The sequence below is a fragment of the Podarcis erhardii genome (genome assembly GCF_964252035.2).
Source record: "Podarcis erhardii genome assembly, chromosome: 13".
Lineage (NCBI taxonomy): Eukaryota > Metazoa > Chordata > Lepidosauria > Squamata > Lacertidae > Podarcis > Podarcis erhardii.
Window position 1 is genome coordinate 31,807,025 of NC_138502.1, and position 18,331 is coordinate 31,825,355.

Sequence of the window (18,331 nt, forward strand, 5' to 3'; positions counted from 1 at the left end):
CAGTAATGCAGTTGTTAGGCAGAACTGCCAATTAGCAGGAATTATTGGAGTTGTAGTCCAAAAATGGGAAGGGCCGTAATAGATTATTCTATTACTTTGTTTACAACACTTTTAATATATACACACACTTTCCCCAGCCCTCCAAAGTTACACAGATGAGTCCCTGGGAAATTAGCATTGTCTCCACTTGTCAGAGTCACCAACCAACTTGTACCCACTGAAAGGTTCCATCCTCATCCTTTGGGGCAAATGGGAAGGGCTCACAAGAACAGAGCAATGTGAGAAAGTGTAAAAACAAAACTCTCCAACGCCGTGTCTTTTGCTGTGGGTGACTTTATTTTAATAAGGACCACTTAATTTGTTCTTTGGCAGACTGCAGAACCTATGAACAAGTTGGGGGGGAAGAGAGAGAAAATGAGAACAATTAATTGCTTCTGTCTCCAGTGTTTTCCAAACAGGCTAGGCCAAAGGGATGGGGAATCTGTAGGCCCTGCATTGGGGCAATACAATTAGCCATTCTGAAGTTGAAACTAAAGGGATCTGTTGTTTGCATTTCTTTGCATCTTTACAAGCTTATCTTGGGAGATGGTTAACAAAGAGCAAGCCCAGAAATAAATTCACAGGAGCCAAAAGATCACCGGACCAAATGTGACCCTATGAGGCAGGACCACCCAGCACTACCACCCTCAAAACACATCCCCTACCCAAATCACCCAAAACACAGCATCTCTCAAACAGAAAGCCATGCATTGTGGAACATGTGTTCTAATAATCCCGGTCAACAAGATGCACAATGTAGATGCAAGACAACCAGCAGATGCTGTGGTTCAAACCACCCTGTAAATCAGGAAAACATGTGGCCCTTCAGGTGTTGTTGGACTGCAACTTGCTTTGTGTTGGCCACACTGGCTGGGGCTGGTGGGAGTTGGAGTCCAATTCCCCATTCCTACTGGGAGTCATTTCTCTTGACGTGGAAGATCTTCCTCCAGTCCTGAATATGCAGCTGCCAATTGCAGTTATACAAAGCCATGGAAAAGGCACTCTTCACGTACTCAAGAGGCATGCTGATGTTTGTTAGTCTGGTGTCACATCTGCCGCTGCCATTAAAAAAAAAAAAAAGCAGCTCTGGGAGCTAAATCCAGATGAACATTCTAAAGGAATCAAATCTTGGGGAGGGTCTCAACCTAACTAGCTGAACACCAGGGGGCAGGTGTGTCTTTTAGATGAAGAAGGGGTGATCAGTGAATGCAAAATCAGGCTCTAGGACAGACACAAAAGTTTGTGGTGGCCCGGGCAACTGGATGCTAAGGACTTCCCAACTCTATCTGAGTTCTCCCTCTGTTTAAAAAAGATGAACTATCATGTCCACAGTAATCTGATCACAATGTTTAAGCAAACATTGGTGCATATAGAGATATGCCAAGCATTTATGTGTGATGCCCTTTAGTTTCCCCATTGTGGACAAAGGGGATATTGGGCCCCAGCATGTCCTCTGTCCCTCACTGTAATGTGTCCCTTAGTGCCAGCCCCTCTCCCCTGACCCCCTCCTCGACTTTCTCCCCAGGTATGACGCTAGATCTATGAGAAGTGTGCTTGCAGTTGCTAGGCAACATGTGGCCCCACGGAGCTAGTTATGCAAAATGGTGCAGCTGACTGCAAGTGTGCCCTATAGGCTAATACAGATTTAAACTGTCTTAATATTCATTCCCTCGTTCTAAGGAATCTTGGGGGATGTAGTCCTGTGCAGAAAGCTGCAAATCTCTAATGAAGAATTCTTAGCATTCGAATCAAACTACAACCCACGATTGTCAAACTAGATAAAGCCCATATAGATCTGTAGGGTACATGTATGTTGTAAGATGGTAGAGGCATATTTCACACAAAAAAGTTGTCAAGCTACAAATTGTATTCTCCCATTTCGACAATTTTTCAGGAGGGACTGCAAAACACAGCCAAAATGATCTCTCATTCGGAGTGAAGGCAGAAAGCATCGCCGTTCATTCTTGCTTAGTATCATCACTTAGCATAATCTGATGGCCTATACAGTATCATCAGGGAGCCTATTCAGAGTGAAAGCAGAACTCTCTGCCTTCATTCTGATTTGGCTTTGTGAAGCTGTCATGCAGCCATTCCTGCATGAAACCTGATGGCCTCACACTACCTATGCGATCCTTGGTTGGCTGGTGTCAAAAGCTACAGACAAGGAAAACAAGCAAGTTCAAACAGGCAATGAGCAGCGTGTGGAATAGTTAAGCAAGTGAAAATTCCCACCAAGACTCTTTCACCGTGAAAAAATTAAATTGACAAAATTGAGTATACCCCTAATATGCCACAGAGAATTGGGAGATGTAAAAAAATGCTGAAGGAAATAGCCGCATATCAGTTAGAATTGGCAAGAGCAGCCACGAAAAAGTAACATTCAAACAGTGAGTAGGCTCAAACATTATACCACGCTCTTCTATCTCCCCCTTCCCACCCCAGTTTTGAGGACCTGTCTCCTGGTCCGCAGAACTGCGAACGTCAACTCATTGGGATATTCGAGCATTGATTACGCAGGTCGTTTTTTAGGCAATGGTTCTTGTTCTATGGATCGGAGCAACTGGGTTAAAATGGGATATATTTTCACAGGCGAAAGCAGCAGCGCAGACTCGAGGGGTTTATGTTGCCAACTACTTACTCTAAGGCAGCAGATAAGAAGAGGCAGTTAGTACGGTGTTAGAAGACCTGCCAGGGACCCACCCCCTGTCCTCTTGGTCTATGCCATCAGGATTAACTTGGAGAAGACGGCCTGTAAGGAGATAGCTAGTGAGATGGGGGGATAAGAAACCTTAGGGGAGGTGGAGCAGAATCGCTGCCAATATTACCAACATTTTTCAGCCTCTTGTTTGGCTGAACAGGGTCTGGTTTCAGGAAGCTGCTTTCCGGTTTGTGGGAAGAGAAAACAGCGCAGTCTCTCACTTTGTGCTCTGTATCCTGTACACACTCTCCCCTCCCTCTCTCACATACACACCTCTATGGCCACATGCTGATGTCATGCAAGCACTCTGTGCAAACACATGAGGTAGAGTCCCAATGCCAATTTTAAGAAAGAAAAGCTGCTTCCGGGCAGACTGGGTACTGAAGCTCTCCCAGCAGAAATTTCCCCAGCAGAGTTTTAATTGCATGTTTGCAAAGGCAAGGATATGCTTCGCTGGGGGAGAGGGCATGCATGTCTGTGGGAAAATATTGTGTACCACACAGACAATATCCATAACTGTTAGTAGCATGTAAGATGGCACACATCTAACATGCTACTAACAAACTCATTATCTGAGTGCAAATCCTTATATAGTCAAAATACACTGCCCATGCACGAGAGGATAGGTATAGGCAGGCTTGGGGATACCCAAATATTTTCAGAAACACAGAAAAACCTTGGGGGTTGGAACCAAAGAGGGGTCCCCACAAAACGATCTTAGAACAATTTCTAGACACTGAGCACACTTAAGTTTTTGTTGGGGGAGGAAGGGAAAACAAGGAGGAAGTTGGGATGGAGCAGGGAGTAGCTGGAATCCTGAAGCGCTGCACTCTGCACTGCAACATTCTGTTGCGGATCCCACTTGTCTAACTAATCCGCACGACGACACCGCCAGCTGAGAGCAGGGTACCTGCACGTAAGAGAAACTCCAGAGTAGACTCACCTGAGTGACACTGTGTTCAGATAAAGAGCTGTCATCCACCTAAAAACAGGCAGGGGAAAGGTGAGGAAATTTAAGGGGATCTGAAGAGCAAAATCCTGAAGACACAAACAATGACATTTCCTTTAAATATACCACATGCAAGAAATTGAGCAGCTAAAGACCATTATGACAAAATTTAAGAATAAAATGTTGGGAGAGATACACCCAGGCCAACCCAGGCAGCTTTTTTCAGGGAGATCTCTTGAAGAACTAATTCAGAAACCGAGATGGGGAAAAACTCATCCGGTCTTGCACTGGCCAGGACAAAAGGTGGGTAGGTGATGGCTTGAGGGGGCAAAGTATAGTGTTTTTCACTCTACCTGCCCCCCTTTGCTGTTACCTCTGACAGCAGAGCAACAAGGGCTGCAAAGTTTCTGCACCTGTAACTGGGAGGCTTGTGAGGGCAGATCTCCTTCTTTGCAGGCAGAAAGAGGGATTTGTTTTGTTCTATCCTACGGCCCCTAGGATGACTTTGCAGGGACCATGGGATTGTATCCTAACTAAATTTACGGACAAACTGGATGCAACACAATTCAGAGAATTATCAATGGTGTGCATGACTTTTAAAAAAGCCCACTCCCCCACAATCTGGATTAGGCTCCTGGCAGGGGTGTGGGGGTGGGTGTTAAGGTAGGCTTTAACCCTTTCCCCCCTTCTGCAGTCCCAATCCAGATCAAATGCCTGCTCTTTGTAGTGAATGGGAAGGGAGCATGAATGGGAGCTTTTCTTCCATAACAACAGCAAGTGCAGCCCCCCTCCCAAATTCCCACACCAGATTCCTGATCTAGATCAGGCCTCATGAGCCTGCAGTTTGTTTTTTAAAAGCCATTCGCACAGCTGATAATTCTGTGAATGGTTTCTTCGTCTAGATTGGTCCTTAGTGGTCACCAGATAATAGGACAGGTCCTTTGACAGGTCAGTAGTGGATTAAAGAACAAGGAGAAGGTGGAAGTAATAAATGGCTACTTTTCACATGGGAGGGAATCTTCACATTGCATTGGGAATAGCGGTGTTTTAACACTCATAAATGATCTGGAGGTGGAAGGAAGCCGTGAGGTAGTGCAAAATTTTCAGACAACTTCAAATTATTCAAGATGGGAAAATTCCAATTAGACAGACCGTGAAGAATCCCAAAAGGTCTTTTCCAAATGGACAATACCGTATTGGCCTGAATATAAGCCACATTTTTTTCCAAGTTCAAATCGTGAAACGTTAAAGTGTGGCTTATATTTGCAACCTTATGCTGCTGGCAAAGCAGTGTGGCTCACCCCCCCTCCCCCCGCCGAGGAAGCAGCCCGAGAGCACGGGCACCCATCCTGTCCACGGCTCCCAATCCTCCCCCAAGCTGCCAAATTTTTAAGGTGTGGCTTATTTGCGGGTGTGGCTTATATTCGGGCCAATAGGGTAACATGGCAAATAAAATTCAATGTGCAGCTAAAGCGGTGTACATTGGACCTCATTGCTTCCTGCTTGATTATTCTCCCTCCATCGATGCCTCAGCCAGCAGGCAAGTGGTGGCAATGGTGGCACTGAGAGAGGGTAGGAAGAGGTGGCTTTTAACTCGGTGCAAGACCCTATTCACTGTCCCAGCATCCCTAGGTAAAGATTCTGTCTGACACCATGGGAGATATGCAACCACGCACTGTGGACAACGCTGAACTAAATGGACCATTCCTCTGACTTGGCTCCTCCTGTGCCTAATTCCTTTAGCTGTTCTTGGGTCTGTTACCAGCCACAGTCACTCAGGAGCTTTTCACCACCAGGCTCCTGTGTGAAGCAGGCCGTAAACAGAATCACCCCCATAGCTTCTGGAGGTGGGTACAACACATGCAGAGATAGTTCTGCAAGAGCCCTTAAGGCTTGGAAGCCAGGCTACTGATATTACATCTCCTCTCCCAATCCTCTTTCCCATCACAGGAGCAAAACCATAGGAATAGCAGCAATATTTAACATCGAGAGCATTGTTACACTCAAAGAGTTGTCCATGCAGCAAGCTCATGTCCTCCTTAAAAAAAAAAAAACCACACTTGAAAAGGAAACCCAAATATGGGGGGAGTTTGTGCATATTCTGATGAAGTGGGAACATAGTTTAATACTGCTGTTGACACAGCATGCTTAGAAGCTCACACATACCACATCATACCAGGCACACACATGCTGCATGTGTATTGCGGCTGACTCATCCTATACAAATATAGGCTACCCCTCTGGCCACTTATTAAAAATCATTTATTTAGCTTTAATTATAGCATCCCTCCACCCGCATCCTCATGGGATGAAAGACAGGAGCAACCCCTTCGCAGCAGGACACTTACATAAAATGCAATAAAATTGTACCATTTTCTCTTCCCTTAATTGCAAAAAGTTTGCCATGTCTGCAATGGAAGGCACCCACAATCCTATTGTCCTGCTGCCTGCTGGAGACATTTCTCTTTCCACAAGCCTCTTTAGAGAATTAATTTGATGCAGTGTTGGTCGTTTCTTAATTTACTTTGAAATTTTATGTTTTAATGATTTTACTGTATACTCTTTTTTTTTAACGAATTGGCAGTTCAGAAATCCTCTTGTAAAATAAATATAATAAAAAGTTGCATTCCTGGGAGGCAAGGAAGCAACCAACCACTGGTAATACAAAGGTTTTGTTTGTGCCCTATAGCAGATTCAGTCTCTTTTGCATCTCCTTGGCTACCTTTGCTTCCTGCTTCTTTACCCAGCCACCTCCTTTCTGCCAACAACATACAATCTCATAGAACCATTGTGTGTGTGTGTGTTTATAACAACAGCCACTCGATACAAGCTGGCCAGAGATGCGCGAGTGCTGGCTTTACACAGGTTCTGGCCTAAATGGTACCATGAGATCAAAATGTCTAGGGCTTTACAGTATCTGGGCTTTTTTTGCTTTCTTGAAATTGTGCCCCCCTCCATTCCTACATGCACACAAGCTAGTTTTAGCCACAGCCCCCAAAAGGGTCTAGAGGTGTGGGAAAAGCCAGACAGGTAGAAAGGAGAGAGAAAATCTCTGCAGACGATTTGGAATGGGGGATAAAGGAAGCAGGATGATTTTAACCCAGCCAGCTGCCATGCTGCATTAGAGCGACGTGCTTAGAAGGAAGTCAAGTCTTACTCCTGGATCCTGTTTGCAAGAACAGTTCGCTATTTGTAGAGCCTCTCGGGCAAAATTTCATTGTATTCGGAGTTACCCGTGATGTAATCAAAGAGAACAAAGCCATAAGCTGCAGGTTCCGGGATCGTCTGAGGTGGAAAGAGGTTCAGGGAGATGAGCAAGGGAATAAAGTGCAGAGATGAGAGAATATTTACAGGAAGGAAGGAAGGAAGGAAGGAAGGAAGGAAGGAAGGAAGGAAGGAAGGAAGGAAGGACCGGACCACTTACCCTAAAATTCAGCTTCTGGATGACTTGCTGGGCATCACTTTCCAAAATCACACTAAAATGGAGAAGAGAAATGAAACATCTTGGGAAGGGAGATTTTGATCTGTGTCTCTGGCAAGAACTATGCAGTTGTTATGCAGCTGTTGCGAGGAATCCAGAAGAATTTGGGGAAGCGATTCTAAAGCACTTTACACTACTGATCCAAATGCAACGTTTTGTTGCCACACACTGCATTTCTTTTAAGAAACAGTTTGTGCAATTGTGGCTGCAGCTTACTGGCTGTTGTCAGTGATGAACAGGACCATGGCATTCCTTGTGCCATTTGGCGACATTTATTTTATGTGCTGCTGTTTTCTAAAGCCCTGTTCTCATTTTATATCTGATCTCTCCCTAAGCTGCACCATGGAAGTATAAGAACATTTATGAGAGCCTTTAAAAACAAAAGTAGTAACTCCCACAAAGTTCCTCCCTTCCTCCTGGTATTTTGTGAAACCTTTTTCATTTCATTTCCCTCAAGCAATGGAGCAATGCATCAACTGCAATTCTGCCTTTTGAAAAGGAGAAATTACCTTTAATTGCGAGTCTCTTACTAGTTCAAAAAGTAGGAGAAAACACATCTAATGGGTTGTTTGTAAAACATGAATTAATTGAGCTCACATTTTGTTACTTGTGTTTACATTTTAACTGGATTCCTTAATGTGATTTAGGTACTCAGCTAGTGTTTGAATCTCAGTGAGTTGGATGAGCTATGGCAGATCCTTTTAACTCCAGATTTAAAACAAGGTGACACGAGCCAGCTTGCTGAGATCTGCCAAATTAATTCATTTCCCTTTTCTCCCCTTCCACATGATCTCACCCGCCATCAACGATCTCATCCACCACAAGGAACACCCCATCCATGTTTTCCATCAGGGTTCGCTTCTCCACATTCTTTCTAGATACAAGACAACACAAGGCAACTATGAGCACCAGGAACATATCTACACTACTAGATTTAAACTAGTTTAGGAGTCATTTCTGTGCTGGTCAAGCCACATCTGGGGAACTGTGTCCAGTTTTGGGTGCCATATTTTAAAGGAGGACCTTGACAAACTGGAGTGTGCCAGAAGGAGAACAACCAGGATGGTGAGAGTTCTGCAAAGGGGCAGAGCTTCTTGTTGTATTCGGACAATAAAAAGGAGTGCTGCCCAAATGATAGCAAAATGGATGGTACGCAAGCCTCCTTAAGGTCAGCATTCCATGGGCAGGGTGCCACTACTGAAAAGGCTCTCTCCTTCATTGTCACTAACTTCACATTTGATAACAGGGCACCTAGAAAACAGTCACAGATGCAGATTCTTGCTATCAGTTTCTTGGTATTTGAGGAGACAGTCCATTAAAATACCCTATAACTCAAGGGGAATAAAAGCTTTTCTGGATAGCAGAAGATACTTTGGGCTTGGAGATACTGTTAATCTGCTATTGCAATAGACACAATCCACTGAGAAATTCTCAGTGTTTTGCCATTCCCTGTAGCATGCAGCTTCACTTGCTTCGAGCCATCTTATGTTCTTTGCTCTACACCTACACTTCTCTACAATACGCCCATCCTCTGTTTTGTACCAAACTATGATCTGGATTGGGGACGCTGGTGGCTCTGTGGGTTAAAACACAGAGCCTAGGACTTGCCGATCAGAAGGTCAGCGGTTTGAATCCCCGCGATGGGGTGAGCTCCTGTTACTCAGTCCCTGCTCCTGCCAACCTAGCAGTTCGAAAGCATGTCAAAGTGCAAGTAGATAAATAGGTACCACTCCGGCGGGAAGGTAAATGGCATTTCCGTGCGCTGCTCTGGTTCGCCAGAAGCGGCTTAGTCATGCTGGCCACATGACCCGGAAGCTGTATGCCGGCTCCCTCGGCCAATAAAGCGAGATGAGCGCCGCAACCCCAGAGTCGGTCATGACTGGACCTAATGGTCAGGGGTCCCTTTACCTTTACCTATGATCTGGATTACAAGCACATGGCCACACATACTATCTTTGGGCAACAGGTCAGAGCGATTATTTATTTCATCCCCTCCACTTTGTGAGAATCTCAATGATTTCCACTGGGATTAATGATGATACTCACCGCAGCATATGGTTGAGAGATTCAAAGAGACAGGTGAGAACGGACATCAACATCAGCTATTAAAAAGTGGGGCCAAGAAAGGAAGACTCACGTCAACAAAAACAAAATCAAGTGATCTTTTAAACATGTACTGTATTTCTCCCTGACCATCTACTAGGAAACATACAGAGCAGCCAGGACATAGGTTGTTTCCACATAGGGGCCCCAAAGCTTTGAAGTAGCTTTGTTTTTCTGAAATTAGCTGAGAACAGAAGCAAACGGTGATTCTACACAACATGTAACATAGCACTATTACTAGGCAATGTGATGACTTTGTGCAATCTTTACTCAGAGTCCTGTCCATTCGTAAAGTCATGTGTAAGTTTAATTAGAACCCTTCTCCTCGTGGTTTCTACCTATAACTGTTTTCCGTTCAACATTTGGGGAGGGGGAGGAACAGAAATGAAAGGCAATGAAACCACAAAATAAGAAGTACAGGATATCACTTAAGGCTACATAAGTCACTATTTAGCTCATTTACCTGCTGGCTAAAAAAAAAAGTATTTACCTCATTCTCATGGGGGCTTCCCACTACATAAAAGAAAAGATCAATGCTGCTTTTATAGACAATAGTCAGACCTTCCAAAAAAGCAATCTCACCTGAGGAAAACAAGAAAGAGAAATGATGTTTAGAGAGAGAAGCGGGAAAGCTCTTAGAATCATAGAATTGTATTGTTGGAAGGGACCACGAGGGGCATCTAGTCTAACCCCCAATGTTAAAATGCAGGAATCTTTCGCTCAGTGTGGGGCACAAACCCACAACCGTGAGATTAAGAGTCTAATGCTCTACCAACTGAGCTATCCCACCTTCGAGAACCTTACAACTCTATCAGGCCCTGCCTCATTTGCTTGTGGACTGGTGACCTTATTTCTGATTTATTTTTTATGATTTCTAACAACTTAATTCTACCCATGCTGCAGTTGTAAATGGATGGAATCTGAGTCAGCCAGGTCTTTTGTGATGGGCTCCATCTGACTGAGATGGAGCTTGTTTACCTTTAAAAGCATGTGCCAGGCTGTCCCAGAGCTGAAGGGGTTTTCTCTTGACTGCACCCAGAACAGTGTGGCATGGCAGAGTTAGGGACCAAAAGGAGGCCCACCAACGTCCGACTGCAGATAAGGCAAACACCTTGTCCAACACACACAGGTTTCTAACAGTTAGAGCATACAAGATCTGTGCTTGGCATAACATCTTCTAAGTGGCAGGTTTTTATTTTATTTTTTAAAGACTGCTTATTCCTCTCCAGATAATGGCTAACATTTCTACAGGAGTACCTATGTGAAATGCAAACCAGTGGAGTGGATTTGTCTTGGGGTAAATATGTCTCCTAACCAGCAACTAAATTTGCTTTAGGTGTGCAGGCCAAATTCACCCCATACTCCTCCTCCTCCTCCTCCTCCTCCTCCTCCTCCTCCTCCTCCTCCGTGGTGCAGAAAAAACCTTCTGCAATGTGTCCTCCTCTTGATCTCTCTCCATCACTTAGGCCAGTTGCTGGACCACTCCACATTGCCATCACCTGTCCCTTTGTCACTCCAAGTGTCTCTTTTCACTATTGGTTGACGGAAATATTTCTGGTCCCACCTGCAGTATACATTTAAAGCAATATCATACCACTTTAAACAGTCATGGCTTTTCTCAACATATCCTGGGAGCTGTAATATTTTAAAGGGTATGGAGAGTCCCCTATTCCCCTCACAGAGCTATAGTTCCCAGAGTTCCCTAATAAGAAAGACTGATTGTTAAACCACTTTGGGAACTGTAGCTCCATGAAGGGAATAGGAGTCTTCTAACAACTCTCAGGGACGCAGGTGGTGCTGTTGGTTAAACCACTGAGCCTAGGACTTGCCGATCAGAAGGTTGGCGGTTCGAATCCCCGCATCCCCTGCGGGGTGAGCTCCCGTTGCTCGGTCTCTGCTCCTGCCAACCTAGCAGTTTGAAAGCATGTCAGAGTGCAAGTAGATAAATAGGTACCGCTCCAGCGGGAAGGTAAATGGCGTTTCCGTGCACTGCTCTGGTTCGCCAGAAGTGGCTTAGTCATGCTGGCCACATGACCCGGAAGCTGTACGCCAGCTCCCTTGGCCAATAAAGGAAGATGAGCACTGCAACCCCAGAGTCGGCCACGACTGGACATAATGGTCAGGGGTCCCTTTACCTTTATAACAACTCTCAGCCCATTTAACAAACTACACTTCCCAGAATTCTTTTGGGGGCCTGTTTAAAGTGACATGATACTGCGTTAAATGTACAGTGCAGATATGGTCTCTGTTTCTCAAGGGAAGGAGAAGAGCCAAGGAAATTTATGGTTGAGTACTTGGTGGTACTAGAAGCTGCTGGTTGTTTGTCTATACTTTAATGGCCACATACTCACTGTCAGTCTTGTGGGTCTTGTTGAAGACATTCCTTTCGAAACTCTTCTGTTCCTTCATAGATGGAAAGGTGTCATCATAATACTGTGGACAGCCAGAACAAGAGGCTCAAAATAAGGATGAGGCAGCATAGGAGTAGGGAATGGCTAACAAATAAGAATCACCTCTATCCAGACTTTAGAGCAGGGATTGGGAACCTGTGGTCTTCCAGCTGTTACTGGAGTACAAATTCCAACATCCATGATCACTGGATGTGCTGGCTAGGATTGATGGGAGCTGGAGATCCCACAACATTCATGTTCACTGAAAATGAAAATCCCCTCAATGTGAAAATTGGTAAAAGCCTGTTAGAGAACAGTGCTCCTGAGCAATAGATATAGCAATAGCTATCAGGCATGATAGCTAAATGGAACTTCCATATTCAGAGACAATCTGTCTCCAAGCACCAAATGCTAGGAATAAACAAGGGGATGCTATTAACTTCTTGGCCCACCTGTGAGCGCTCAGAAACACTTGGCTGGCTGTTGGTGTAAACAAAATGTTGGACTACATCAGAGTTGGGCCCTCAAATTTCTTGGAAGCTCCCACCTCTGGAATCTTCCCTTTATCTCTGGGTTGGAGGGAGAGGGAGTGAAGGTGAGAGAGAGCGAGAGAGAGACTGGTCATGGATCTCTTGCCACTCTAGCCTTCATACTCTGCTTTCTCTCTCAACAGTTTTAACAGTCTTTCATGCTCTCGCTCCTGCACTCTATGGTTTCTCTCTCAAGAATGAGTAATGTGTACATTAGGCATGGGGAACATGTGGCCCTTAGTGTGGCTAATAGTCAGGGATGATAGGAGCTGTGTTCAGTGACATCTAGAGGTCCACAGGCCCTTCATCCCTCACATCAGTGATGAACAGAGAGTGAAAAACGATTATCTGTCAGAATGCATAAAGGTGGAGTCAGTGGCTGAAATTGATGGGGACACATTTACGAGAACAGGAAGTAATTCCCATGATACGAAGACTCAACTGATGGAACTCAATGAACACAAAGTGTTTGGTCCCAAGTAGTGAAAGTAGCTTTTCAAAAGGATTGGATGGCTACATGGGGCACCAGTACAGCTGAGGCAATTAGCCAAGGTAATAAGGATCTCTTGCTGACCTCATGCTAGGAAATAACAACAGAAGGCAGATGTTGCCCTCCTTTTGCACTCCCCGCCCCCCCCCCAAACTTGGTTGGTTGCTGTTCAGCATAGCAATTCTTAATTTCTGGGATGGAGTCAACAGGCCCACCCCAAAGAATGGTCTGAGGACACATACTGCGGCTGCACTGTTCAAATTAAGCAGGTCTCAACTCTCTGGATGTGAGATTGGCTGCAAGTCTCAGATAAGCTGCTCTGGCCTTCTCAAAGGAGGATTTCTTCTTTCATGTCTTTGACCCCCACTACTGAATGCACCCCAGCAGAGATCATCTATTCCCAACCTGAAAAATGGTGTTCATAATTCTACCTGATGTCTTACCAGAGTGGAACTGAGCCTTTAAAAAAATTGGTGGAGGTACCTGCCTTGGCCAAAAGTCGCTGCCCAAAGCTGTCCAAGATGAAAATTGCCTTGACAGTGTAAAGGGACGGTTCCTAGGATCAAAATGAATTAATTTTACTTAGATGAAGGGATAAGAATGTACTTTTAAAAAGCCAGAAAATATTAAGTGAGATCTATGAAAATGTCCCATTTAGCTTGTACTACCACAAATGCAAGTACCATATACCATGTAGCTAACATATCTAAATATCTAAATCAATGGGCATTTTTGGTTGAAGAGCAGGGTAGTTGTTTTACAAAAATAAAAAATAAATATTTGTATGGCACCATTAATATATATGGAACTTAGCGCAAAAATACATACAAAAAAGGACCCTGCCCCCTATAAGCTTACAGTTCAAAATTGTTTTGATTTCCCAACTGCACTCAATCTTTTCATTCTCTGGACTGGCACTGCACCTCATTCATTCATATTTCTAGCTAACTAATTTCTGTGCATCTCCGACCTCACTGGTGTTTCTGCAAAGTAGGTCTAAAAGGTAAAGGTAAAGGTACCCCTGCTCGTACGGACCAGTCGTGACCGACTCTGGGGTTGCACGCCCATCTTGCTTAAGAGGCCGGGGGCCAGCGCTGTCCGAGGACACTTCCGGTTCACGTGGCCAGCGTGACGAAGCTGCTCTGGCGAGCCTGCACCAGCACAGCACACAGAAACGCCGTTTACCTTCCCGCTATAAAGCGGTACCTATTTATCTACTTGCACTTAAGGGTGCTTTCGAACTGCTAGGTGGGCAGGAGCTGGGACCGAACGACGGGAGCTCACCCCGCCGCGGGGATTCGAACCGCCGACCATGCGATCGGCAAGTCCTAGGCGCTGAGGTTTTACCCACAGCGCCACCCGCGTCCCCTGCAAAGTAGGTCTACACCCACACAAAAACAACAAAGCCCACCACCAGCAGCCATATATTATGGCCTACCAAGCGCTTCACAGCTCTTTCTTGCACTCCCCAAACAGGAAATGGTACTTCCTGTCTCTCTGGGTTCTCTCTACAGAACTTGTTCAAGATACAGTAAATTGTTTCCATAGCTTGTTTACTAAGGACCACTTGTTACTACTATTTCATGGTAGCGACTTCTTGGGTCCCTCACATTCTACATGGCAGGCTCCCCTGAGGTGCCTCCCTCCATGCCTTTGGGTCCCACTCTGCCTGAAACCCATCCCGTATGAGTTTCTCCATCTTCCTTTAGTAAGGATTCTGGATGTGGAATGCTGAACCAGCTTCCCTCTCCCTGGGGTCTGTCCCTTCCCCTTTCACAATACTGTTTCTTTGAGACCCCACTAATTCTGAGTGCCATCTCTTTTAACTTTGTATGGCTGATTGCACTGTGTAAGTCCATCGGTATCTGAAGCATCATCGGTATCATGTGCATGCACATGAAAGCTTATACCAGAACAAACTTAGCTGATCTATAAGGTGCACTAGACAATTTTTTATTTTTATTATTTTTATTTCCACAATAAATCGTATCTCGCTAGCTTTGTTGACCCCAAAACCTAGAATTCTCCCCCATTTCCCCAGGGTTTCCTGATTCGCAATGTCTTTTCTGAGGTGCTCCTTGATGTGCTGTCCACTTAAGACTTTATAGTTGAAGACTGGGATGAGGAACCAGAGGCACTCCTAATGTTGTTGGACTCTCGCTAGCCGCAGGCAGCACAACCCACAGTCATAGATGCTGGGAGTTGTAGTCCAACATCTGCAGACCCTCAGCTTCCTCATCATTGATCTAAGACCTCCTGAAACACATACCTTGGGCCAAACAAAAAACAAATGTAAGCCATTTTGGCCTATAAGAAAAATTTCCTATTTCATATTATGGCAATACATTTATTAGCCTCCCCCTTAGGTCAATTATTCTCTTCTCCTCTGTTTTGTTTACAATTCTAGCCTGATTAAGACTCCTGGATAACTTGAAAGCTTAAACACTGCTTTGTTATATTTTGTTTAGTCTAATAAAGGCATTGCCCTAATATGGATTTTGGAATATTTCCTTAAGTAACTGTCACACCCTGTCTGTGGCATAATCATTCACTCTGGATACTGCTTTTGGGTTAAAGGGTTCCCCCTGGAGAAAGCTCACTTTGGACATTACTTCAACACTAGTAGGGGTAAACTGGTGTCCAGACTAGACTAGTTTCAAGTGGAAGCTGGTATGATGGAATGTGGGTACACCCTCAAGAAAAATAGATTCACCTACCCACACAGAAAAGGAGCCTATCAGGAAGAAAGATAGGCTAGGCTGTGTTCCAAGCCTTCTCCCTTAGTTCTAGTTTTCTAGGCGCAGGGGAGTTTTGTTTCCCATAGGTAACCCCTTCAGTCATGTGACCCCCCCCCCTTGCAGTCCAACGTGGTGCAGCTGAGACACATGTTTACCACTTCAGCAAAAGCTAGGCCCCTGCCGAGGACGCTTTGTCCTGTGCCCGTCCTTCTTAGGACGACGTTTGCAAACACGCGCGTCGCCTACTCCTCGGGCGCGCACACGGCGCTTGGGAACCGAGGTGCGTAAAGTTCAGAAAATGAACTGTACAACGCAGTTTGGAGAGCCGTTTCTGATCGCGCAGGCATTTGCTTCGGTGGCGGATTTCCCCCCGCTCCTACCGCGGGCCCGCCCTAGACATTTCTGCAGCCTCAGGCGCCAACCTCTAGCGGCGTCTCCCCCTCCGCCCCACTCAAATGAAGGTGCACCGCGCCTTTGGGGGCACCTGCGGCAGACAGTTCCACAGATGCTGGAGAGCAAACGCGTCGAAATGAATTGAACGACTGCCCTTCCGAGATGGCCAAAATCCTCTGCTTGAGGCGGCTGCCTAGCCCAAGGGCCGGCTTCCGCCCCTTTTCCCTCGCCGCTGCTTCCCCGCCCTCGTACCAGCATCAGCCCCGCGGGGATTTCCATGGGTCCGAGCGGCACTCCGGCGGCGCGCTCCCCGCCTCGTCCCCTTGCGGCGCCCCCGAAGTGGTCGTGCTGACGTGGCCGGGCCTCTGCCTTTTGCATCTCGGATGGCTCCGCGGCAGAGATGAGCTTCGGCCGAGCTGGGCTGCTCCGCCCCGCTCAGGCACTGGGTGGGCTGCCGCATCCTCCCTCCCCAGACCGCTCCCAGTAAATATAATACATATAAAGATCTCTCCTAAAATGTGTGCGCTGCGCATGAGGGGGACGACGACGACGACGGCAACAAAGTTGTGACAATTTGTAACGAGGGCTTTCTCTGCGAAATAATTCTTGCGGGAGAATAGGAAAACCAGCTTTCATTCGAAAGAAAAGAGAGATGTACCAATTTTGGAAAGCGTAAAAATGTTTCTCCGTCATTTTTAACCCACGCAGTGTCTTAAAATACTTTAAAATTATGTATTGCGCTGCTCTCTCCTGATTTTATGTGCAAACTTAATGCATGATCCTCCTGGAAGTTTTTGAGCAAAACGCTTTGAGAAGAGCAACTGCGCAGGGCTGTTGGCTCTGGATAAGTACAGGTCTGGCAGATTTATTATCATCAGACCACTCTCCTCCCCTTATTTGGTAGAGTGGATATTTATTATCAGGGCTAAATTTGAGCCCACTTAGGACTCTAGTTGTAAATCCTGGAAATAGATTTGAATGCAAAGGAGGCGGCTTTGGACATTTTGTGTTTACATAACGCTTCCAGAACGTTCAAAGAGCTTTGCATGGGATATTTTAGTAATCTGTACAACACCCTTGTAAGGTAGGTCAGTCTGTTACCCCTGCATTGGAGGAGGCTGAGATAAAATGACTTGTTTGAAATCATGCTCTGAGTTCAAGGCAGAGATAACTTCTCTTATAAGCGTCACTTATGTCCAGCACAATCATTTTCAGGTTAGCTTGGAAGTTTCAATGTGCCAAGGCTTTTAAAATCTGAAATGTGTACAAATTTGGATGCCATATGGTAGTTGTTTTCTTGTGAAACTTGGAGGTGTGGTATTCCAAACCTTTGACTACACAATCATGATCCATAACTGATTGCGGCTTTCTGGCAAAATCCCCACTGCTTATTTACAGGCATATATCTTCCCTTCTACCATTTTATGATGCTCACACCGCAGATGCTGGAGCACATGTTGCAAACACAAAGAGAACAAGTGTTGATCTGCATTTACCAATTGTGTGGACGCAGCTTTATTGCATCCAGTTCTGGTACCTTTGCACACACAACACCAGATTGTAATTCTAGTTCCAGCATTTGGGTCATCAGGTTAAAGCTGTGTTCTCAATCCATCTACAGTCCCTGCATCTTTGGAACAGTTCCAGTCAAGCAAGGAGCACACCCCCCCCTCCATCGTCTGGACGTCTTAATAACATGTTAATGATGCCTAGTTCATCTGAAGAGGGTCCAGATGTTTCACTACTAATTGCTTCTGTGGAGGGGAATACTAAACGCCCACCAGAAGTGTTCTAAATGTCGAGGATCTCCAGTCTTGAAAGGATAAGCAGACTGGTGGAAAGGTTTTAATTAGTGTATGAGGGGAGGGGGCAGTTAATTAAGTTGGATTCTTTGCTGAATTTTGATTGTAGTTTGGCAAAAGAATAGTTATGAGAAAACAATGGCGGACTCACACAGGCCTTGCATACCTAAACAGCTGCATCTAGTGTCCCACTCTTGATTTCTAATGGCAGTAAGGTTGCCATCTTTGTGGGCTGAAAAACTGTGGCTCCCTGGTTACAGAACCAGCAAGTTAGAGCAGAGTTTGGAGTAATACGGTGAGTCAGAGACAGAACCTTAAGACATACAGGGCCCAAGGCAGAAGTTGCCATGTTTTAAGTACAGTCTTGACAGAACCTAGCAACACAGATCTGGGATTTACTGACAATCCTGAATATCTAACTACACACAGTTTTATTGGTAGGACTAGTAAAATACTACTTGGTTGAAGAGACAGCGTCAATTTAAGACTTAGTTTAAACCAAGTGATAGGTGCACCCTGGTTTTGTGAGCAGTGAGAATTTTGAGGGTGCGATGCTTTTGGAAGGCAAGAGGCAGAACACATTTTGAAATATCTGTATTTATTTACAAATTTACAGATTGAGCATACATGGAAATTCAGTTTAAACATTCCAACATAGTCCAAAAAACTGTTGCTCCCACACTCAATCTCCATAGAGCCAGTCAGCACTCTCAAATGG

The 18,331-nt window shown here is 45.3% G+C and overlaps 1 protein-coding gene across 6 annotated transcripts; it reads right to left on the bottom strand.

Moving 5' to 3' along the window:
• Nucleotides 1-317: 317 nt before the first annotated feature.
• COPZ2 (COPI coat complex subunit zeta 2) lies at nucleotides 318-16,295 on the bottom strand. Of its 6 annotated transcripts, none has more exons than XR_014150408.1 (11): nucleotides 16,064-16,295; nucleotides 13,168-13,236; nucleotides 11,622-11,703; nucleotides 9,761-9,852; nucleotides 9,214-9,269; nucleotides 7,964-8,041; nucleotides 7,111-7,162; nucleotides 6,920-6,971; nucleotides 3,681-3,719; nucleotides 2,678-2,788; nucleotides 318-382 (listed from the first exon to the last, which is right to left on the bottom strand). XR_014150408.1 is itself a non-coding variant. In XM_081836182.1 (10 exons), the coding sequence occupies exons 1-9, from the start codon at nucleotides 16,187-16,189 to the stop codon at nucleotides 3,712-3,714; spliced, it is 615 nt and encodes a 204-aa protein (XP_081692308.1). In that variant the 5' UTR covers nucleotides 16,190-16,295; the 3' UTR covers nucleotides 318-382; nucleotides 3,681-3,711. The 6 variants fall into 6 exon arrangements, 2 of the variants coding, with proteins under 2 accessions (XP_081692308.1, XP_081692307.1); XR_014150409.1 differs by having other exon boundaries at nucleotides 6,844-6,971; nucleotides 16,064-16,294; XR_014150407.1 differs by lacking the exon at nucleotides 6,920-6,971.
• Between the last annotated feature and the right edge of the window lie 2,036 nt (nucleotides 16,296-18,331).